The sequence below is a fragment of the Canis lupus genome, chromosome 13 (assembly GCF_003254725.2).
Source record: "Canis lupus dingo isolate Sandy chromosome 13, ASM325472v2, whole genome shotgun sequence".
Classification (NCBI taxonomy): Eukaryota; Metazoa; Chordata; class Mammalia; order Carnivora; family Canidae; genus Canis; species Canis lupus.
This window is the reverse complement of record NC_064255.1, coordinates 34,828,093-34,851,017: the sequence shown is the minus strand read 5'-3', so window position 1 is coordinate 34,851,017 and position 22,925 is coordinate 34,828,093. Positions and strand designations below refer to the sequence as shown.

The 22,925-nt window shown below is 61.3% G+C and overlaps 1 protein-coding gene and 1 long non-coding RNA gene across 6 annotated transcripts in view; one reads left to right on the top strand and one right to left on the bottom strand.

Annotated features, from left to right (window-relative positions):
- Positions 1 to 6,559: 6,559 nt before the first annotated feature.
- LOC125752343 (uncharacterized) lies at positions 6,560 to 17,124 on the bottom strand. Of its 5 annotated transcripts, none has more exons than XR_007401614.1 (5): positions 16,825 to 17,124; positions 11,126 to 13,493; positions 10,968 to 11,051; positions 9,351 to 9,480; positions 6,560 to 8,242 (listed from the first exon to the last, which is right to left on the bottom strand). It is a non-coding gene; the product is annotated as an uncharacterized LOC125752343 (long non-coding RNA). The 5 variants fall into 5 exon arrangements; XR_007401613.1 differs by having other exon boundaries at positions 10,968 to 11,030; XR_007401609.1 differs by having other exon boundaries at positions 10,968 to 13,493.
- Positions 16,689 to 22,925, top strand: part of KCNK9 (potassium two pore domain channel subfamily K member 9) — a 77,312-nt gene continuing 71,075 nt past the window's right edge. The window contains exon 1 of the mRNA XM_035708081.2: positions 16,689 to 17,053. Coding sequence (XP_035563974.2) covers positions 16,771 to 17,053 — 283 coding nt within the window. The 5' untranslated portion in view covers positions 16,689 to 16,770. The remainder of the gene's footprint in view (positions 17,054 to 22,925) is intronic.

The following is a 22,925-nucleotide window of genomic DNA, read 5'->3' as shown; positions in this document are numbered from 1 at the left end:
GACGAGAATTGTCAAAGACATGGCTTTCAGTTAAGAAAAAAAAGGAAGAAAGAAAAGATTCCTTGGCACTGGTTCAGCAAACCAATAAAGAATTCTTCCCTTTTTCCACCTTTGGAATTTAGTTTGCCATTTCAAACCTGCTGATTAATCTCACCAGGTTCCTGGCAGCGGCCCAGGCCAGGAAATGGGTGAGGCGCGAGCCAAGGGACGGGAGCGCCTTCAGCACTGCGGACAGCGGCCAACAGCTGGCCCAGTGGAGCCCAGTGGAAGGACAAAGGTCTACCAAAGTCAAGACCCACCCACCAGCAAGCTGGTGGCCCAGCTGTTCAATAGAACCCAGGTCTCCCGCGGCCTGATCCAGTATTGGTTCCATTGCCCCCGCCCCACCCCACAGCTTTGGGGAAGAGGACCAGAAGTCCTCCATGAGCCAGCAAGTGACAGGGGGTCTTCCACGTGTGGCTCCCGCATTGAAGGCTTGGGCTTAGCAGTCAGTCCAGTGGGTGTTAGGCCCAGACCCCGCCCTGGCCCCCCGGGTGCTCTGGGAAGCCTCTGCACCTCTCCAAGCTTCCTCGACCATCACATCCCGACCCCGTCGTGCTGCTGTGACCGCAGTGTTAGACGTATCAGACACTCAGTAGTACCAAGTTGAGTAAACAACAAAATTCCCTCAGCCTTTCCCTCAGTGGATTTCAAATCAGAAAGGGACTGATTTTATGGTAAAACAATACTACCCTTCAGAAACTGTTTTGGAAATAAGCCCCATAGTATTTCCATATGAAATCTTGGCATTTGCTAACAACGTCTTACTTGTCTTAGTTTTGTCCAGTCCTGTTTACTTCACTCTGTCTCACCAAGAGGTGCTTGGAGAACAGGGTGACCAGATGCCTACAACATATTCCCAGTGCCAAAGGTCCACAACCACACATCACAGTCCCAAAAAAGAAAAAAACTCCCAGAAAGGTAACATACCCTTCTTTCTACTGATCACTAGATTCTGCTAGTGTTTTGTTTAGAAATTTTCACCTATAGTCCTTAAGTACTGTTGGTCTATAGTTCCCCTTATTTTGTATGATTTGTATTAAAGTTATTCTAGATGCACAGAATGGATAAGGCACTTTCCCTTCTATCTTTTTATATGGCCTAAAATAGTTTAAATAGCATTGAAATGATTAGTTCTTCAGAAATTAGATACCACTCAGCTGTGAGCCCATCTGATTGTGGTGCCTTTTCACTGATAGGCCACCAAACACCTTCTAATCTCTTATATGGTAATTGGTCTATTAGAATTTCCCATTTTTTCTTGGACTGATTTTAGTAATTTACTTTTACCAGGAAATCACCCATTTCCCTAGAGTTTTCAATTTGTTATCACGGAGTTGCAGAGAATATTCCCTCATAATTATTTTTATCTCCCCTGTATCTGTAGCCATACTAGTATGTCTGCTTGCTCGCTCCTAATCTGGCCTAACTTCACTTTCTCTCTTTATTCTCCATAATTGGACTCACGAGTGCTTTCAAAAAAAAATTTTTGTATTGGCCATTTCAAAAAACAAGCTTTTGCATTGACATATTCTTTCCACTATTTTAAAATGTTTTCTATTCCATCAATTTCCATTCTTATCTTTATGAATTACCTCTTTCTTATTTCTTTTTGTTGTTTCTTTTCCTGATTGCTAAACACGTTGCAGTGTTCAGACTTTCTTGGTTCTAGTGAAGGCATCTCGGGCTGTGTGCTTCTAAGCTGTGTTAACTCCACTCCATATGCTTTAGTGTGAAGCATCTTTGTCTTTGCTTTCCAGATAGTATGTGATTTCTCCTTCGATTTTCTCTTTGATCCAAGAGTTCTATAGGAATGTTTTAAATCTGCAAGTAAAGTGTTTCTGAGTCCCTTTTTATCATTTATTTCTACTTGTATTGGATATAGCCAGAGCATGAGGTGAGAAACTGTTCTTGTGCTCTTGAATTGGGGAAAATTTTCTTGGTGGCCTATTAGATACTGTTTTAAAAAAAAAACAACAACAACTAATTTTTATCAGTGACTTTTTGGGAATGTATGAAAATATATTCACTATTTGAGAACATATGTATACATATAATTTATGTAATATTAATGTTATATGTAATTTTAATATAGTATATATTGATTATAGAATTGATCATACACATAATTATATAATTATGCAATATTTATATATATTAAATTTTCTATTATGTGCAATTTCATATTTCATATATTCACATTTATTTGTTGCATTGTTTGGTGTTGTTAATTTCTTGCTTTTAAATTTCAAGTGTACAGGAAAACTGAGAGACAAATATAAGGTATACTCTATATCCTTCACTAAGATTCAATAACTGTACATTTTACCATATTTGTTTTATTTACCGTATTTATACTGAGGTGCTTGAAATTTAAGTATGGGTTTCATGGCATTTCACCCCCAGATAGCTGAATTTGCCTCTTTAATAAAGAAGGAAGCTTCTCCACCTAATCATGGCACCATCACTGTACACGAGAAAATTATAGTGATGTTCTATGACCTTCTAAAACTCCATCTACATTCAAATTTCCCTAATTGCTCCTCAAATGACTTTTAAAAATCTGATTTGTTCAAACTAAGATCCAATCAGTGGCCATGCAATACTTTGGATTGCTCCTCAATTTCTGGCACTTTTGTCCATTTCTGATAGAGATATGCAATTGTCTCTCACTCACTGAGCCTGTTCCTAGTGGGCTTTGCTATATATGCTTAGCTTACTCAGCTTTATACCTTTTTTTTTTTTAATAAAGGCTCACGGATATAAATCACTTCATTGTATGACATTCTAACTTATCACACATATTTTTTACTTTTTAAAATTTTTTTTTATTTTTTACTTTTTTGAGATTAATATGTGTCAGTCGTACTTTTTAAATTTGCTTTATCCTTGCAAATGTCCTCCCAACAGTTTTTAAAAAATATTTAAAATATCATTTTTTTTCAGGTGTATATCTAATAGCCTATAACTGGCTTTGTTCCTTCCTTCTGTTTGCTGGTTGAACCCAGCGCGACACTTCCCTTCTTCTATTGGGAGAATTCAGTTCTTTCCAATCAAGATGTAAACTCATGCATTTAATGTAGTTTTAGAGTAGTCCAGTTGCTTATTTCTTCTGCATCATTGTTTCTCATTTTTGATGGCTTGATCAAGTTTTGGTTCCTCCCATTTTTCCCTTTGTTAATTTGCAAGTCTGTTAATTTGCGAGCCCTTCTGTTCTGTTCTGGACTGAACATTTGTGTCTCCTCAAAACTCCTGTTGTCAAAGCCACTACTTAATGTGGCTGTATTTGGAAAAGGGGCCTAACTAAGGTCAACTGAAGGCCTAAGGGTGGGGCCCAGATCCAACAGGTTTAGTGTCCTTCTAAGAAGAGACACAGAGTGCTCTCTCTCCCTACCCTCGCCTCAGCGCCTACACAAAGAAGGCCCACAAGCACACAGCAAGATGGCGGCCACTTGGCGGCCAAGAGACAAAAACCCAAGTGCGAGATCTACCTTGCCAGCCCCTTGATCATGAACGTGCAGCCTCCAGAACTGTGAGAAACCAATGTTTGTCGTTCACGACCTCCCAGTCTGCGGTATTTTGTCACGGCAGCCTGAGCAGACCTTGGGACACCTCCCCTTATACTGATGGCCACCTTCTCTTCCCTGTTCGTACAACCAGACACAGATTTCTCCACCAGTAGTTAAAAATAGGATGACAGCTATTTCACACAATAAGATGTTCTATTTTTCCCCTAATTGCTTCTCCTCAGTCCAATAAGATGACACTTCTAGAATTCTTTTATTTTCTTCCTCTCCCGTCCCTGTCAAAGATGAGATCCTTGGAAAGTTTATCATTTCCCCCCTGCCCATAACTTGCAGAGGTTGCTGAGCTATGACTTTTATAAATAGACTGTCATTAGAATTTTTGCTTCCAGTAGGGACCTTCTATTTCAGGATCCCTTAGTTAGCACTTGGATGACACAGTCCAAGACAGGTCTATCCTTATTCATTTTGATTTAACGTATCCACATATCAAGGCCCGCTGCTCACCACTGTGTCTTTCCCTTTTCATGTTTGTTCGTTTTGCGGGCTCTGCGCTTTCTCATTTACTTTTGGGCTTCAGTCTTCTCCTGAGTCTTTTCCTTGCGCGGGGGGTGCAGGAGATGAACAAGGACTCGGGAAGTGCTCTCTCAGACATCTTCCTTTTGCCTTCACAGGTGAGTGAGCACAGTCTGGGGACAGGGTTCTTGGGTGAAGGTCTTTGCTGGTCATGAGATTGGCCTGAACCCCACCCCCATCCCCCAAGGCTTGGCCACGTGGTGTGCTTCGGCCAACAAAACCTGTTCAGAAGTGATGTAGGTCATTTCTGGGCCGAAGCTTTCAGGGCCACGGTGAGATCTGTCAGATTCCCTTCCCCATCAGGGATCCTGGGAGCCCCTGGCAGGGGGAGCATCTTTCAGGGCCTGGGTCTCAGAGGGACCTCAATGAGCAGAGCTACCTGTCAACACACATGAGCCAGGAATAAGCCTTTGTAATCGTAAGCCACTGACTTTTTAATTTAAAAATATGTTTGGTGCTGCTATGTTCTAGTCAACTCAGGCTGCTACAACAAAATTCCACAGACTTGATGGGGAGGGTCGGGCTGGGGGTGCTTAAAGCACAGACATTTATTCTCACAGCTGGGGAGGCTGGAAGTCCGTGGTCAGGTGCCAGCAGACTCAGTTCCTGGTGGGAGCTCTCTTCCCAGCAGCTGTGTCCTTACATGGCCAGAGACAGTGAGCTCTGGTCCTTTCCTCTCTTCGTAAGATGTCTAATCCCATTGCCCCTGTGGCGGGTGGCTGGTGGCAGGGTGGGGGCTCATCTAAATCTGATTACTTCCCAAAGGTCCCACCTCCAAATACCATCACACTGGGGGGTTAGGGCTTCAACACAGAAATTTGGAGACAAGCATTCAGTCTGTTACATGCTGTGTAACCTACCCCATTGTGACTGATTCAGAGACGGATGGGACAGGGGGCACGCACTCTCCCTGGGTGTAACTCTTCCCTTCCTGTTTGGCTCTGAGCCCCCTTAGATGCCATCATTTTTTGTTGTCAGCTCTTTGGGGGCTCAGATCTGACTGCTGGATGCTCCTGTGTTAGTCTGAACCTTCTCCACCACCACGACCCCCCTCCCCCACCAAGAAGCAGATGCTGAGATGCAGTTGAACACACAGGAACTTTACTGGGCAGGAGGCCTGTGAGAGGAAGCGGGGAGACAGCTGGGAGAGTCATCGCCAGTGATGGAGAGCTGACCCCAAGCGAGAGAGGAAAGAGGGAGGGAAGGAAGGACAGGAGGGTGGAGGCCAAATGGTCAGTCGAATTCAGCATCCTGCTCAGAAAAGGCAAATGGGCTGGAGGTAAAGCGACGCCTGACCCCAGAGCCTGGACCTCATCCTCTTCCTGCACCCTCTGCACGACAGCTGAGATACGCATGGGTGCGACCCACTGCGGGTCAGCACGGCTGAGCACGGGCTGCACGAGAACGGAAAAGGGTGGGCGCATGTGGGGCTGAACCCGGGCAGTATTGCTGATGAGGGCAGGGAAGCCACCAGGAGCGCAGTACCTGGGTCTGTGACGTGTGGATGCCCTGACCTCCCCTTTGCAGCCTCCAGGGCCCGGACCGGGAACTGGCCCAGTAGATGCTCAACAGACCTTTGTGTCAAGAAAGGACAAGTACACATAGCTCCGTTCTGTTCCTGATAATCTCAGATTCTAAGATCGAGGCTGGGAGCGACGAGACTCTGGGGTGCAAACACCAAGGAGGGGTCCACCTGGCCCCACCGGGTCATCCCCCCTCCCGCCTCTCTCTGACCTCCCCTACGCTCTCTCTCCGCACAGCCACCTCCTCCTCTCTGGCCTTCTCTCCCGCCGCTGCCTCCCCCTGCACGGGTCTAAAGCCCCCAGGACAGTTGTGTGGGAGTCGCCAATGTCCTTGCATTTGGAGAAACAGCAGTAGCTTATGAGAGAGGGACGGAGACAAGCAGAACCAGCTCGTCTTGGTTTGTGCTCACCTGCTCCAGGCAGTCTGCGAAGAGCTCAGCACGTACCACGACCCCATTTCACAGCTGGGGGAACAGACTCAGGTGAAGTGACAGGCCCAGGGGCGGACCGCCAGTACACGGGGGAGCCAGGACGCAAGCCCAGGACCTTCGGACTCCAAAGCCCGCCTGTTTGCATGACCCCTGCCTGAAGTTCCGAGACTGTGCGCCCCCTCCCCCGCCCCGCCACCGCCCCATCAGCCAGGGGGCTCCTCTGCACCTGTTCTGCAAGGGAAGGGCCCCGGTGCTCGGAGTCCAGGGGCCTCGCCCACGAAATATTGGAGCTCAGCTCCAAGCCAGGCCTGCCCCGAGTGCAGACCGAGCCCTCAACTGTGACAGGCCACCTCTGAGCGTGAGACGGCCCCGGCCGGCCGGCCCTGTCTCAAGCCCCGCATCCTGGTGGGGCCATGCTTGAGTCAATCTATTTTTTTTTTTAAGATTTTATTCATTTTCATGAGAGACACACACACACACACAGAGGCAGAGACACAGGCAGAGGAAGAAGTAGGCTCCCTGTGGGGACCCTGATGCGGGACTGGATCCTGTGACCCCAGGGTCACGTCCTGAGCCGGAGGCAGAAGCTCACCCGCTGAGCCACCCAGGGGCCCCTTGAGTCCATCTCGATGCTTGTGTGGCGTTAGGACTGCCTGGTTGTCCTCTACCCAGGAGGCGTGGAGTCTCTGCCCAGCTCCACCCGGGCCGCTCTGGGACACTGAGCAGGACAGAGACAGGTGCGCCGCCTGTGGTGTGGGTCTGGCCTCAGCCCGGTGGCATCAGGGCCCCCGACTCCCTCCAGCCTCCTCCTCACACCCTCTCGGACACCCACCACCTTCGCACTCCCTCCTGCTCCGGGAAGCGGAGGCCAGCGTCAGGGTGTGGCCGTCAGGGCTGGGCCGCATGGCCAAAATGCTGCTAATGTCCCTGCATGGGAAATCCTTCGGATTTGTTTTTTTGGGTTTTTTGTTTCATTCTATTTTCCATTTTTATTTTTTGGATTTTATGCAAAAGGTATTATTTGTGATCAAGAATAAAAAGGACAAAATGATTTTAACAAAAGAGCTGGTGATTCAACCTGCAAACCATTGAGGAGATCTGCGATGGGCCCCGGGATGGTGGGCAGGGGCAGCGACCTGGGGACCTAGGACGCCACCCGGAGCTGTGGGGATCACTATGCGCCCGCCAGGCCTGCCCTGGGGCATCGGGGACCAGACAGCATGTGACCCGCAGTGACCTCGCCCAGCTCGCCCCCCGACGTCCCCCGGGTCCCTTGTGAGCAAGAGATGCTCAGCAGCGGCCTCTGATGGGCTGGTGATGCGAGCTGCGCCCACAGCGGCCCCAGTGCCTTCAGTCATCAGAGCTGGTGTCTTCCTCGATTCACCTGGCCATCCATTTCCTGGCGACCTTCCTCCCTCCAGGTCAGAGAGCTCCTCGGGCCCGGGCCCCTGTGCTGACGGGGCAGGCAGGATGTGGACACCCCACACCCAGGCAGTGGGGGCTTCTAGGCCCCAGTTCTGTCCACACACTGAACACGGGGCTTCTGAGTCGCTTCCACGGCCGGTGAGAATCATCGTGAACTGGCCCTGTCTCCCGTCCTGCGGTGGCAGCGGGGCTCGGAGCCATAATCTCTGATCTCATTTGGGCCACCTTCCCCTGGGCCACATTCTAGCCACATTCACCATTTTGTTCTTCCCTGAACAAGCCAAACTCCTTCCACTGACCCCAGGGCCTTTGCATGGCTGTCCCCCCTGCCCGGACGCCCTCCCCTGAACAGGAACATGTCATTCCACGTCTCAGCTCAAATGCCGCCTCCTCAGGGAGGCCATCCCTGACCACTGCACCCAAATATCTCTCTGCCCACCCCCCACAGTGCTGTCCCATGTTTCCTCATCCTCCTCCTACCATCTGGCCCCAGCTTCACCCTGCTGCTTATCCACTTTTTTGTCCCCCCTCCCAGCAGGACGCATGCCCCAGGGAGGCAGGGACCTTTCTGTTGGCCCCCCGACCCTCCTGGCGGGCCCCGGAGGCAGAGGCCGGACTGCTGAGCTGCATAGACTGTCCTGGGCTCATGGGACCAGGAGGTGGATGGTGTCCCAGCTCTGCCCACGATGACTCCCCGGACTTCTCTGGGTCGTGGGCTCTGCACCTGTCCAAGGAGGTAGGAGACCTGGTCCCTAACCCCTGGCCCTGGCCCTGCGGCGTGTACTCAGGGTGCCAACAGAGCCCGCGCCATGTTCACAGCAACCATGCATGCCGGGGATTAGCCTGTGCCGTGGCCGGGGGGCTGGAAGGAAATGTCCCCTCTGCCGGGAAGCCCTCTGGAGTGGCCCAGTCGGGGCTCTCCGGGCTCGCCAGCTCCGGCCCCTGCCGTCTGCCGTCTGCCCGGTGGAGCCCAGCACCATCCGTCGGGTGCAGGGAGCCCAGCCTGGCGATGACGCAGGGGCAGAGGTAGAGGCCAGGCACGTGCACGGAGCACCCGGTGCTGATTCAACCTGCTGAGAGTCCCCCTGGCCCTGCGCTGTGCCAGGGACCCGGATGGGCTCCCGTCCCCAGGACGCTCAGGGCCCAGGGCAGCAGCGGAGCAGGGCCGAGCGTCTGCGGGGTGCGGGGCCAAGCCCAGACCCAGCCTGCGGGCAGGGAGCCCTCCCAGGGGTGGGGGGGCTGCTGGACCGAGGCCCCCGGAAGGACCCCGCCTCTCCCCCTCCCCCCGGGAGCTGACAGGCCCGTGCGGATCCAAATGGTACACCTGCGGGTCCCCGAAATAGCAGCAGTGCGCACAGCGGCCGCATCACGCTGCAAAGCCGCTCCACCTCGGCTGCGTCTGCAAAAATACCTCCTGCCACACAAAGATGAAAACGGCAGAGGCGAGAACCGGGCTTCTGGGGAGGGAAAACAGTAGAACACCCTCCACGGGGATCAGTCAACTCTGGGTGTAGGCACGGCCAACCCCCGGGGAGGGACCAGGTCCCACCGGGAGGGACTGGCTGCAGGTGGGGAGCTGCAGGGATGGCCCTGGGGCCTTGGCCAGCAGCCACCATGCCCCATCCCCTTCATCAGATGGGACGGCTCCCCTCTTGCTTCACCCCCTGGGAGGGGCACAGAGAGGGCACCCCATTCGCCCCAGGTCACCCTGGAGAGAGGGACGCCTAGGGATTCAGGCCGTGGTGGCCTGACCTCCGTGTCCTTACCCCACAGGTTGGGAGCCACCGGGGCCTCCCCCCACCCCCCCCAGCTGGCACCTGCTCCAGTCTTACCTCACCCGCAAGTGTTCAGTTCAGACCAGGAGGCTCAGGTGGGCTGCTTCCCCAGTCCTCCCCTGCGTACCTTCCAGCAAAGTGTTGTTCTGGTCTGTTTTTTTGTTTTTTAGATTTTATTTATTCATTCCTGAGACACAGAGAGAGGCAGAGACATAGGCAGAGGGAGAAGCAGGCTCCCTGCGGGGAACCCGATGCGGGACTCGATCCAGGGACTCCAGGATCACGCCCTGGGCTAGAGAAAGACACTCAACCCCGGAGCCACCCAGGTGCCTCTGTTCTTATCTATTTTTAAGAGCAGCGGGTTTTTATTTTTAATTTTGTTTTATTTCGTATTATTATTTTATTATTTACTTTAAGCAGGCAGAGAGTGAGTTCAGCAAACATCTCCTCTCCGTGAACACCAAGCCATTCCAGGCGCTGGTGGCGGGGAAGCGACCAGGAGAAAGGTCCCCGGTGCCACTTCCGGGCCACGGGCTTGTTGCTTGTGAATCCGTTTCATTCATCGGGTCAGCAGCTGCCAGAGCCTCTGCTCTGCGGTGTCCCAGGGACCCAGGTGCAGAGGGTGGGGGGCTGGGCCCTCCTGCGCCCGGGAGCCTTGGTGGCCTTGGGGGTTGGGGGTCAGGGGTGGGTCTGCTGCTGAAGCCCTGGTTCCCGAGACCCACCCCCCACCCCGGGGGGCACAGGGTCACAGCTGCTGGAGGCACCTGTGGGCTACGGAGCCTCGGGGACCCCTTGATAGATGCTGGGCACCCCCAAGCTCTGTGGGGTGGCGTGGAGGTGGGCTGCGGTTCCTGCCCCATTAAGATGCCTGAAGTCCACCAACCACTTGTCCGCTCATAGTGTGTGTGTGAGTGAGTGTGCTCAGGGCTTCAGGGAGTGTCCTTAGCTTGAAGGGGGGCCCTTGAGCCCTGGCTTTGCCTTCCCCGCTCCAAGGCCCAAGAGTTTAGGAACTCAGAGATGCCCAGCAGGACCCGCCCGGCTTGACATCTCGGGGAGGACCCCTGGCCAGTTTGCGGCCCAGGTCCCCTGGTCACCTGGCCACGGGTGTCCAGGGAAGCCGAAGGTCTGACGACCCAAAGGCCACAGGCCCTGACTGTCCACCCTCAGAACCACGTTCCCTGCCCGCTGACATAACGTTCTGGGGCCCCGTGGGCAGACGGAGGCACACCCAGCCTCATTCCCTTCTCCACCTGTGGCTCTGCCTCTGGTATCTCGGAAGTCCTGGCCAGAGTCCCGCCTCCCTGCCCTGTGACCCTCACTGCATGTCACCCAAGCCTGGGACCTATCTTGGCATCCTCTGGATTCAGTCGCGGAGCCCACTGAACAGCCTCCTGTGCAGCGGCCGCTTCCACTCGTGCCTGTGCCGGGAGAGGCGGGGCACCGCGCCCGAACTCCCACCCGTCCACCCCACAAGGGCCTGGACTCATGGCTACTGTCCTGAACTCGTGGGGCCTCAGCTGCATCACCAGCCAGCGGGGACGATGACAGTCTCAGAGTTATCGTGAGGACACGACACCAGCTCAGGCCCAGCGCCCAGCAGGTGTCCAAGGAACACGCGCTCAGGACCAGTCATCCACCAGGATCCCTGTACCACTCTCCCGCTCGAGGACTTACCATGGCTCCCATGTCCCCTCACGTCGTGTGGAGGCTCTTTTTTGCCATCTCAGCTGAGCCAGACTGAAAGGAAACAGGTGAGTGCTGAGCCCAGGATGAGCCCCTTGGGTTGCCCTGTGTTCAAGATCCTTCTCACCAGAGACCCGCCTGGGACCGACCTCACGTGGGGCAACGGCCTCAGACTTGCCAGCGAGCGAGCCCAGCCCTGCCCGTTAGCTGCCATCCAGCGGTGCACCTGCTGCGTGCCCGCTGGGTGGCCACGACCCCGCACGACCAGGCTGAGGCGGCCACGGCCCTGCCCTCGAGGAGCTCCATCAGGCGGGGGATGTAAGTCCGTGCGGGGACACAGGAGCCTAGGCCAGCCCGGGGGCCCAGGAAGCTTCTGGAGGGCATGCTGGTGGAGCTGAATCTTGAAAGACGAGAGGATGAGAGCCCAAAGAGGGTAGGGAAAGGTGTGCCAGCAGAGGGAACAGCATGAGCCAGGGCACGGAGGTGCTGTCGAGACAGAGGCTGGTGCTGGAGGAGGGGCGGAGGGAGGCAGGAGCTGAGGTGGCAACGCCGGGGGCAGCCTGGGCTGGTCGAGGAGCCCCCGTCGGGTTCCAGCAGCGAAGCGGTGTGTTCCGAAGGTCGCGGCAGGCAGGGGAGAGAGGGGGCTGCTCGGCGGGGCCGCCAGGACCTGGGCCGGAGGACGGCCTGTCTGTGTGGGACCAGGGTGGCGTCCAGGCCTCCTGCCCCCTGTGCCCAGCAAGCCGGGCCGGGACAGCGCTCTCGAAGGGCGGCCGGGGCCTGGCTCTGAGGCCAGCTCTGCGCCCGCCCAAAGGCAGATCCCACGCTCAAGTGGATTTGGGAGATGCTGTTCACGGCACTGCAGCCTGCGGGTCAGGACGCCTGTTGGCAGGCCCAGGCTCTGCGAAATCCTGAATTTTCCTGCTTACCCAGTGTCCCCAGTGCGCCCAGAGAAACGCTCTCCAGGGTGTGCTGATTCACATCCCAAAGGAGAGTCTGGCAAGCTCCTGAGGGCCTGGCTGCCTGGCGACAGAGCCCTTCTCTCTGGAATCTGGGGGCCCAGAGTGAAGACACGCCATCCGCTGCAAATGTCGTGGGCCGGGAGCACCCGGTGGGGGCCAGCGAAGCTGCGAGTGCGGGGAGGCGCCTACAGAGCTGGCATGGGAGCCCCGAGGAGACCACAGCTTCTCTTTGTGATTGGGGCCCATGCGGCTTAGCGCCTCACCTTCCCCATCTATAAAATGGGGGCAGTGATTCCGCAGCCTCTGCCTATTTTCAGGGATGGGGGTATTAACGTGACACAGCATTACACGCAGGCATCCAGGGAGTTTGATGTTCTGGAAGCAGCAGGCCGTTGTGGCTCCTTGCCAGCAAACAGTCCCGGGCCAGCGCCGACCATGACGATGTCCGCGCAGGCACCGGGGCACCAGCCTGGGAGCCGGGCCTGGAGCACGGTGGCTCCGGGGCTTCCGCTGGCAGCAGAGTGTTCACGGTTTCAGGGACACAGTGCTGCGGTGGCAGGCCCGGGGGCGCCCACTCTGACTCCCCACGGGACCAGCGTCCACTGCTGGGCTTCCCTGGGTGAGACCGGGTAACCCGCCTTGGTCCCTGGAGGCCAATGACAAGCCGGCGCGGGTGGAGAGCCCCGCAAACAGGTAGGCAGCAGATGCTGTAAGGGCGCGATGTTCTTTATTACCTGAACCAACACATCTGTTTTTACTAAAGAAGATACCGAGGTCCAGGGAGGCCCAGTGACGGACACAGGCCGGCTGCGGCTCCTGCCAGGCTTGGGATGAACCCACAGTGGCCTATGCTGCACAGAGAACGTATCTGCTCCCCTAAATCAGGGGGTCTTGCTGGGGGTGGGGGGAGGGGTGGGGCTTTCCTGCCTCCCTCCCTTTGCCCCAGCTCCTCCTAGAAATGCTTTCCCAGGTCCTTTCTCATTGGTTGGGAGTTGAGTCCCCCCCCCACTGGAGCTGGGCTGGAGTGGGTGCCCCCGGAACCCTAGGGGTAGCAGAGGAGCTGGGCTCACCAGAGGCTCCCCAGAGGCTCCCCAGAGGCGCCTGCGGTAGTCTAGGCTCCTTGTGGACAGTCAGGCAGTGCCAACCCACAGACCTAGCTGAGCCGCTGAGGTGTGGGGGGTGCTGGGGACATAGGGGAGACGCCAGGAGCCAGGTTCTGCTCCAGGGACCTCACTTCCACCGGTCGGGGGGGCAGGTGGGGGGTAGAGAGTGCCGCGTGTGAGTGTCCTCTTCCAGCCCCAAGATCCCTCCCTGAGGTCTGGCTCCGGGGGCTTGAGTCCAAAGGCCATATTTTGGAGCGAGGAGAAAAGGAAGAGGCAGCCTTTGTGTGTGTGTGTGGGGGGGGGGGCGGTGGTCTGTGACTCTCCAAGGCACCATGACGTTGGGGTCAGAGGGCGGCTGGGGTCCTCGAGGGAGTGCTGGACAGAAGCGGGGTTCGAGGTGGTAACTGTCCTGTGTCCTTGGGCACGTGACTGTCCCCCGTTGGAAGCCTTCCCACCTGTAAAACAAGCAGGTTGGACTAGGTCACATGCGGTCCCTTCCCCCTTCCGGTGGGCACAGGCGGTTCCATTTTCCCGAAAGGCAAGGCGGTGTGTAAACCGAATGAAGCTTGGGTCTGTCACTGGAGAGCATCCCCGCCCGCCCCGCCGGCACCTGCGGCGGGGACAGCCCGACTCCCCTGCCCACCTGGCTCCGAGCGGGGCCACCTGTGGGCCGGAGTCCAGTGCCCCCTGGTGGCGCCGGGCGGGCGGGCAGGCGGCTGGGGCGGCCCGGCCCGACGGCTGTGACTCAGGGCTGCGGCTGCGGGGCGCAGGAGGCCCGGCCGGCCGGTTCCGCCGGGTAATTACCAGCTGCGGGAATCCTTGTCGGCGCTCGCGGTGACTCACCGGGCGGCCGGGCTCATTCGCCGAGAGCAGGCGCCTCGGCTTCCAAAATGAATTCCAGGGGAGCACCTGCTCCGCGTGGGGGCTCCCCATCCCCGGCCCGCTGCGCCCGCAGACCCGGCCGGCGGCCCAGGTGGGGCCCACAGCTCCGGGCCCCCTGCCCGTAGGCCCGGGGGTGGGGGGGGCGCGAGCACCCGCGGGTCCCATAAATGGGGTGGACAGCGCCCCAGCAGCGGAGGGGGGCCTCGGGGAGGCACAGGGTTCCCACGCTCTCCTGACCCCGAGTCCCCGCCGATGCGCAGCCCGAGGGGGCGACCCGGAGGGGTCAGCGCTCCGACCCGAGAGCGCGCACGGCCGGGGCCACCCCCGGGCCCACCCCGCGACGCCCTTGGCCACCTCCCCGGCGTGTTAGCGCGCCGCCTGGGGGCGTCCCTTTACCCAAGTCTCCATCTCTTCCTTGGCTGGGGTCCAGGGACGGTCGCCAGACCCAGGGAGGGGGAGCCCGGGGTCTCCGCGCCTTGGGCCTACCCACTGCGAGCTCCACTGCTCAAGTGGGGATTAAGGGGGTGGGGGGGGCGGCGAGGGAAAGCCCTCGAGGACCCGGGGAGGATGGGGGGAAGCGGGCGGAGGAGACTGCTGTGGGCCGGGGCTGATGCGGGGAGAGGCCTCCCCTCCGGACCGACTCAAGCAACCGCTGCGCCCCCGCCGGAGCCTCGTGCTCCCTCCCCGGGGCTGGTCGGGAGTGGGGCCCTCCGGGCGCGGGCGGGGGGAGGGCGGCGCGGTTAGGTTCTGGGCGCAGCACCCGGCGCCCGGCCTCGGGGAACCAAGGAATGTTTCTGGGAAAAGCAACGGGGAGGGGACGAGGAAGGGGGAATGCGGCATCCTTCCCCGAGGCCGCGACCCCGAGCGTGGCGGCCGGTCTCATCCCCGGCGCTCCCCGGCCGAGAGCGCGGGATCAGCAGGTGCCGGGCCACCTGTCCGGCGACGCTCGCCGGGGGCTAGGGCGGCCCCGGGGCCCGGGCACGCGTCGCGGAGGTGCGCCCGCGGCAGGTGGCCGCCCCGGAGCGCCCTCCCCCGCGCGCCCCCCGCCCCCGCCCCCGCCCCCCTCTGGCGGCTCCCCGGAGGTGCCCGTCGGCCTTGTCGGGGCTCAGCCCCGCGTGCCCCCCAGGCCCGGTCCTCTCAAACTCTCCGCCCCGCGTGGCCGCAGGCGCTCCCGGGAGCCGGGCGAGAGGGACCCGGGCGGCCGCCTTTATCCTCCCATCCCCCGCCGCGACCCGCCGGCGGCTCCGCCCCCCACCCTCGCCCGGGCGACACCCGGCGCTCGGCCCGCCCCGCCCCCGCCCCCGCCCCCGCCCCCGCCCGGCCGCCCCTCCCCGGCTCCCTCCGCGTGCGCCGCGCGCCGCGCTCGGTCTGCAGCGGGAGCCGCCGCGGCCGCCTCGCCAGCTGGCTGGGGACCAGGCGGGAGGTGGCGCGCCCGGGAGGCTGCGGGAGGGAGGGCGGGGGGGAGGCAGGCCCGGCCGCGCCGTAGCCCGGCCCCCGCCCCCCGGCCCCCGCCCCCCGCGGCCCTCCCGCCCGAGCGAGGTGCCACGCGCGCGCGCACACCCGGGCGCACACACACACGCCCGGACACACGCGCACACACTCGGCTCCCTCCGGCGCGCACGCACGCAGCGCCCCTGGCAGACCAGCGCCGCGGCCGCCTCCCCGGACGCCCGGACGCCGGAGGGCCCCGACCCCGGCGCGGCTCATGCGCCCGCGCCCCCCCCGCAGCTCCGCCAGGCCCGCGGGACCCCTCCCGCCGCCGCCGCCGCCGCCGCCGCCGCCGCGCCCGCCGCCCCCGGAGGAGCGGGCTGGCCGGCCGCCGCCGCCGCCGCCGCCGCGCCGCCCCCCGGCCGCCCCCGAGGCCGCTCCGCCGCGGGCCCTGCCGCCCTGGGGCCGCGCCCCGCTCCCGCGCCCCGAGGGCTGAGCCCCGCAAACTTCGCCGCCCGGCCCGCGCCCCGCGCCGCCCCCGCCGCGCCCCCGCGCGCGGACCCCCGGGCCTCGGGCCGCCGCGCCCGCCGCACCTGCCCGGCCCCCTGCCCGCCCGCCGGGGACTCCGGAGACGCCGCCACTTCGCAAACTTTTGCGGCCCCCCCGAGGGGGGGCGGGGAGGCCCGGGGCGGCGGGGGGAGGTCCCGCGCGGCGCGCAGACCCGCGGGCTCCTAGCCGGCCGCCGCCGCCCCGGAGCCGGAGCCGGAGCCCGAGCCGGAGCCGGAGCCCGAGCCGGAGCCGGAGCCGGAGCCCGAGCCCGAGCCGGAGCCCGAGCCGGAGCCCGAGCCCGAGCCCGAGCCCGAGCCGGACCCCGAGGGGCGCGGGCCCCGGCGGCCGCCCTCCGGCCGCGCTCGGGCTCCCGCCGCCGCCCCTGCTGCTGCTCGGGCGGGGGCGCGGGGCGGGGCGCGGGGGGCGCGGGGGGCGCGGGGCCCGGCGGGGCCGCCGTGCATGGCCCTGCGCAGCGGGGCGGGCTGCCTCGGCCGGGTCTGGCGCAGGGTGTCGGGGCTCCCGGACGCCTGGCCCCGGCGCTCCAGCAGCCTCCTGTGCCTGTCCGCCTTCTCGCCCGAGCCCGGGCCCGCGCCGCCCCTGCCCCGCCGGCCGCCCGGCGGTGGCGGTGCCGGTGGCGGTGCCGGTGCCGGTGCCGGCCCGGCCGGAGGGGGCCCCCCCCCGCCTCCCCGCCCCCCGCCTCCCCGCCGCCGCCGCCGCCGCCGCTGCTGCTGCTGCCGCTGCCGCCGCCGCTTACAACTTGGAGGCGGCGGCGGCGGCGGAGGAGGCGGCGGCGGCCGCCGGGCGCTGCAGTGGGACGCGCGCGGCTGCGAGCCTGCGGGACATGCCCCCCGCGCCGGCTCCTTGCTGGCGGCCATGAAGAGGCAGAACGTGCGGACTCTGTCCCTCATCGTCTGCACCTTCACCTACCTGCTGGTGGGCGCCGCCGTCTTCGACGCCCTCGAGTCGGACCACGAGATGCGCGAGGAGGAGAAACTCAAAGCGGAGGAGATCCGGATCAAGGGGAAGTACAACATCAGCGCCGAGGACTACCGGCAGCTGGAGCTGGTGATCCTGCAGTCCGAGCCGCACCGCGCCGGCGTCCAGTGGAAATTCGCCGGCTCCTTCTACTTTGCCATCACGGTCATCACCACCATAGGTAAGGGCCGCGCGCCCCGCGCCGGGGGAGCCGGGGGGAGCCGGGGGGAGCCGGGGAGGGGGCGGCCCGGCGCGCGGCGCGGGGCGCGCAGGGTTAACCGCAGCGGGCAGCCCGGGGCCGGGGGCGGGGGGGGCCTCCCGCCCGCCCGCCCGCCGCGCCCCCTCCTCTCCCGGAGCCCCCCCTGCGCCCCCCTGCGCCCCCGCGCGCCGCGCCCCTCGCCGACCCCACCCGCGGCCCCGCCGGGCGCCCGCTGTCTGGCCGGGCGTGCGCGCCCCGAGCGAGCGTGCCGGAGCCGGGAGGGCGGAGGCGCCACTTTTGCGAAGAGAGTGGAGCGCTAAGAATAATCCCAGAGCAGACACCCACCCACCCACCGCCCCGGCGCGGGCTGGGCTGGGCTGCGCGGGGCTCCCAGCCCTACACTTACTACCGCTCCGGGACGCGGAGAGCGCGGCCCGGTCCCGCGGCCCTTGGGGACTCGCGTCCCGGGGGACGGGAGGCCCGGGGACCCTCGCTCGCCGCCTCCAGCCCAGATGTCAGCCGCCCTCCCTCCGGGCTCCTCTCTCGCCGGGCGGTCCCGAGCCTGGTGCTGCCCAGGACCCGGGGCGGGGGACACTTTGCTCCCTGCTGCTCGGGCTAGGGGTGGCCGCGGGGACACCGCTCGGAGAGGGCAGCGCAGGACATGTGCACCCCGCCAACCCCTCCGGGCCGGGGCACGGGGTGAGGCAGGTGGGCTTGCTGCCCAGGAACTGGGGAGGCTCAGCCCTGGTCTAGGGAGACGGTCCAGCCCGTGCACCCCGGGGACCGCTGTGGGTCCCCCTCCCAAGGGCGCCTCCGGCCGCCAAGCCGGGTGCCCAGGGCAGTGCCCCCACCGAGCTCAGGGGGTTTGGAGAACCCACACGTGTGACCCTTGGAGACCCTTGGGAATTGGAGCAGGTGGCGGCTTCACCCCAGTGGACGAGGCAGCTGGTCGGGTGGTGTCCCTGTGCTTTGCAACTTGTCTCGGCCGCGAGGCACCCTGCCTCTGCACGGCCATCTCCTTGGACCTGTCAGGGCCACTGTGTCGGCTCCGGTGGCCTCTTTTCTGTGCCAGGTCCCGTGCCTTGTGCGCCCTCGCCACCGCGAGGCCCCGGCCTGCCCACGGCTCCGTCCTCCCTCCGCCCCGACTCCTCTGGACCTCCTTCGCTAATTTTCCCCTAGATGTTTTTCTTTGTCTGGGAAGCTCTGCGTGCTGAAAGAGCAGGATTTCTCAGTGCCATATGCAACAGGAAGCGCCAGCACAGGACGGCCTGTCTTTGCTTCTTGCTTGAGAAGACTTTGTGGAGAGTCATCTTGTTTGAAATGTTTAATTCATCGGTGCAGGTTTTTCTGTTTTGGGAAGGCAGTTGCTCTTCTGTCGTCTACGTAACCAGCTCCGCTCCCGCCTGCCCCACGCGCTTGGCCCGGCGGCCAAAGCACAGAGGAGCCCTCCTTTCCCCACCCTGTGCTTCCAGCGCCTGAGAGGCCCGGGCGGTCACTACCGTCATCTTTCTCTTTAAACTTCCAGCCTGAGCTGTGGCGGCCACACAGGGACGCACAGGGCGGGGGACCCCAGGGACCCCGGGGCCTGTTTGCTGGGGAGCCAGAGCCAGGGATGTGCCTCCCCAGCTGACTGCCCTGGGGGAGAAGCCCGGCATCCCCTAACCATGCCTTGTGTGACCTCGGCCAGCACCCTGGCCCCAGGAGTGAAAGGAGCCCCTGAAACCCCTGGCTGCTCTCAGGAGCTGAGCTCCAACAGTGAGACGGCTAGGGTGGGGTGCAGAGCAGCCCCCCAAGACGTCCGTTTACCTGCAAGAGTAAATAGCGAGACTGATAAAGTTCACATCGGGGTGTGTTTATAGATCCTCGCTGGTGGTTCCGGGCGTATGCCTCGAACGCCGAAGGCTCCAAAGAGAAAAGTCAAGGAACGTGGGGCCAGATGGGGGTGGGGAGTGGGGTGTTAGGTCAGCAGAGCTCACAGTGGGGGCTCCCCTCAGTCCCAGACCAGGGTGGGGGGGGCATCTGATGACCTCGTGGATCTTTCTCACTTCCTTCCTCGGTTTCCACCTGAGTTTCTGGAAAGAAAGGTTGGAATACGTCCGTAAGGAAGAAAACACTGCCCCGAGTCAGCCGCCCTCACCCTGTGCTTGGAGCCCAGGGAGCTGGCCTGTCCCCTGAGTGTGGTCGTGCGGGGGACCACAGGCAGGTCAAGCCCCTTCCTTCCTGGGCCGTGGCTTTCCCACCTGTGGAAGGAGCCTGACGCAGCACTCACCTGCCAGGCCCATGGGGTGGGGGGTCTCCCAGGTGGCATCGCCCCTGCTCTTGGGAGGTGTGAATCCAGTTCTTTGACATAGGCCGGGCCCGCCCGTCTGCCCTCGGCAGCTGTTTAGCACCGGAGCTCAGATTTACAGGAAACAAAGCACCTTTCTAGTTAATTCTGTTTGTTTTCTTCTTTTTTTAATATAAATGCAAATTAAGGTCCTCCTCGGCCTAGAACAAAACCCAGCCCCAAGCCAGGCCCTCCGAGGAACTGTCTCCTATTGGACAGTGATATTAATGAGTCAGGTGAATCTTCACGGGTGTTCTTATTTTTAATCTAACCTTGAGCGATTTCTCGAGCCTGCTGCAACTTTGAGCTCCCGTCAGCGAGGCGGGCGGGCCGCAGTGGCCCTCGTGGTCTGTCAGCGAACGCCGCTTCTCGGATCCGGTTATTAGCTCACTCTGTGAAATGGATTTTAAAAACAATATAATTAGCACTTTGCGCCGGCTCCGTGGCCACACCTCCGTGAGAGGCTGGGAAGGGATAGCACGCCGGCCCCCCGGCCGGCTCTGGGGGGAGCCGGGGCGCAGCCACTGCGGCCCAAGGAGGGGGTCACGGGGCCAGCGGGCCCGGAAGGGGCACATTTGGTGCCGCCACTGACGTTCGTGCCACCTGAAGCCTCTTCTGGGGACGTGGTGGTGCTCCCTTGTGAGCGGCGGGTGTTGGGGACGGAGGCCCCGGTCCCGACCCCGGTTGTGCTTGTCTGCTGAGCTGGTTGCCTGGAGGCCCCTGCCCTGCAGGCCCAGGGCCTGGCGACAGGATCCCGCTGCTCCCCCGGGCCAACCTGCAACCGCCCTCCAGGAGGTGCTCCCGGCCCAAACCGTTCCAGGGCCACTGCTCCCTGGACGGCAGAAGGGGATCTCCGGGTCTCTTCCGTTCTGACTCTGACACCTGTGACCTCCGTGGTCACCCCCCTTTAGGACCATTAACCAAGAAGAAAGCACGCCAAGAATTCAGATCTCATCCGCAGGGCCCGGGAGGACCGCGTCCATGCCGGTCTGCATAGGGGAGGACGGAGGGCTGTTGGAGGTGCGGGTTGGCAGTTCGGCTACAGCTGGGAGGGGCAGTGTTTCTGTGGACCCTCCGGGTGCATCGGAAGCCGGGGTGGCCCCCCAGGAGGCACGGTCTGCGGCCGGGGCGGGGCACACTCCGAGCAAAGGTTTTGGGGCTCCTCCCTTGGGCGGGGGAGCCTCCCGCCGCTGGGGGTCAGAGTGCAGAAGGGCAGCTCCCGGGTCTCGTTCCTGTGGGACCCCTGGGGGTGGGGTGGGCACTCACTTGGTGGGACGCAGCCTCCGTTCTTGGCGGTGGCTTCCAACACGGGGTTTCCGTGCTAGCTGTGCGCCCGCGCCTGCCTCGTCTGCATCGCCTCTGAGACTCTGGGGACAGTCTAGATGACAAGATAAGGTCCGACTCGAGGCAGGAGGGAAGCTGCAAACCCAAACAGTTGCTTGCGCTCCAGTGTGAAGAGCAGGGGGGCGACTCCTGGGTAAGCAGTCAGTCGGGGCCAGGGTGCAGGACCCCCAGGGGGAGTGCTCTTCGGTGGCTCCTCCGGGCAGGTCCTCTCCCTCCAGGGAGGCTGGGCTTTTGGCCGGGCTTTCCGCTGGGCCACCCACTGCCTCCCTGAGCCGCGCCCCTCCCCCCTGCCCGTGGTTGTCACGGTTTGTCCTGCCCCAGGCAACGAGTGTCTGTACCCCTTCCACCCCCCACCCCCACCCCTGGGCACCTGCGGGCCCAGCGCGGGGTGGGCTCCTCCCGAAGGCGCGCAGAGCGGAAGCAGGCCCCGCGGGCCGAGCAGGCTGGTGCCAGAGGCCGCGCTTGCACACGGGGCGCACCCCACCCAGGAGACCTGCGGGAGCCGTGCCCCACTTGCCGGATGGGGGAACTGAGGCACCAATGAGGCAGCACAGGGAGGCGGGAGCTTGAGCTGCGTCCCGCACCGCGGGCTCCGCTGTGGCGTGGGCCTGCGGAACATTCCATCGGCGCCTCTCTGCTTCTCACATTGGCTCCGCTGCCGAGGAGCCCTGCCCTGCGAGACCCGGAGAAGGCCCGCTCACCCACACGGGGCCCCGGACGGGAGGCGGTGGCGTCCCCTGTTCCCTTCTGGTGTGTAGGGGCGGGCGATGCCCGTGGGGCCCCTCCTGTGCCCGGGCGCTGCCTGGACCTGGCCTCGCTCCGGGTGGCACTGGCCCTCCGGCGAGTGTTGCGGACTTAACAGCCGTCGTGGAGGAGACGGGGACGTGAGCTTCCCTGTGACTCTGGGGCTGTCCCGGCTCTCACGGCCGCTCCTGTTCTCCCCCGGGGGCATCGGCCCAGCCAAGCCCAGGGGTAAGAGCAGCAGCAGGAGGGGAGGCAGGGTCACCCAGTGACCCCATCCCTCCTCCATGCACCTGTCCACACCTCCCTGTGTCCATTCCCATGCGCTCACACCCTGGGTCCTCCACGCACCTGTGTTCACACCTCTCACCCTCTGGCCGTTCCCACGTGCTCACACCCTGGGTCCTCCACGCACCTGTGTTCACACCTCCCTCCATCTGTTCCCATGCACTCACTCACTAGGTCCTCCACGCACCTGTGTTCACACCTCTCTCCATCTGTTTCCACGCACTCATACCCTGGGTCCTCTGTTCACCTGTATTCATACCTCCCTCCATCCATTCCCACATGCTTACACCTTGGGTCCTTCACACACCTGTGTTCACACCTCTCACCCTCTGGCCATTCCCATGTGCTCACACCCTGGGTCCTCCACGCACCTGTGTTCACACACGTCCCTCCATCCATTCCCATGCACTCAGTCACTAGGTTCTCTACGCACCTGTGTTCACACCTCCATCCATCCATTCCCACACACTTACACCCTGGGGCCTCCAGGCACCTGTGTTCACACCTCCGTCCATTCTCCTGCGCTCACTTTCTAGGTCCTCTGGGCCCTGTTTCTTCCTGTTCTGTGCACCTGTGCATGCGTACAGCCATCCTTCTGTATGAAGTTCACTCAGTCTCTCACTCATTCACCCCTCAGTCCTCCATCCCCCAGTTTGTTCACTCCTCCATCAGTGTGTTTTTACCCACCTTCTTCCCTGGGCTGAGGGGGGCACTGTGCTGGCAGGAGGCATGCAGCAGTGAGAGGCGTGCAGCGCCTCTGGGACCGTCTCAGTAAGTGGTCGATGTGGGGATCTCCACGGCGTCCCGGCCACAGCTCCTTCCTAAAATAATGGTCAGCCAATCCCAGTCACTTCTGATTTTTATTTTTTTATTTTCTATTTTTTTTAAGATTTTATTTTATTTATTTTTAATTTTTTAAAGATTTATTTATTAGAGACAGAGAGAGAGAGAGAGAGAGGCAGAGACACAGGCAGGGGGAGAAGCAGGCTCCATGCAGGGAGCCCGATGTGGGACTCAACCCCGGGTCCCCAGGATCACGCCCTGGGCCGAAAGTGGCGCAAAACTGCTAAGCCACTGGGGCGGCCCACTTCTGATTTCTAAAAGTACTTATTGAGGGTCACCTGGGTGGCTCATTGGTTAAACATGCAACTTTTG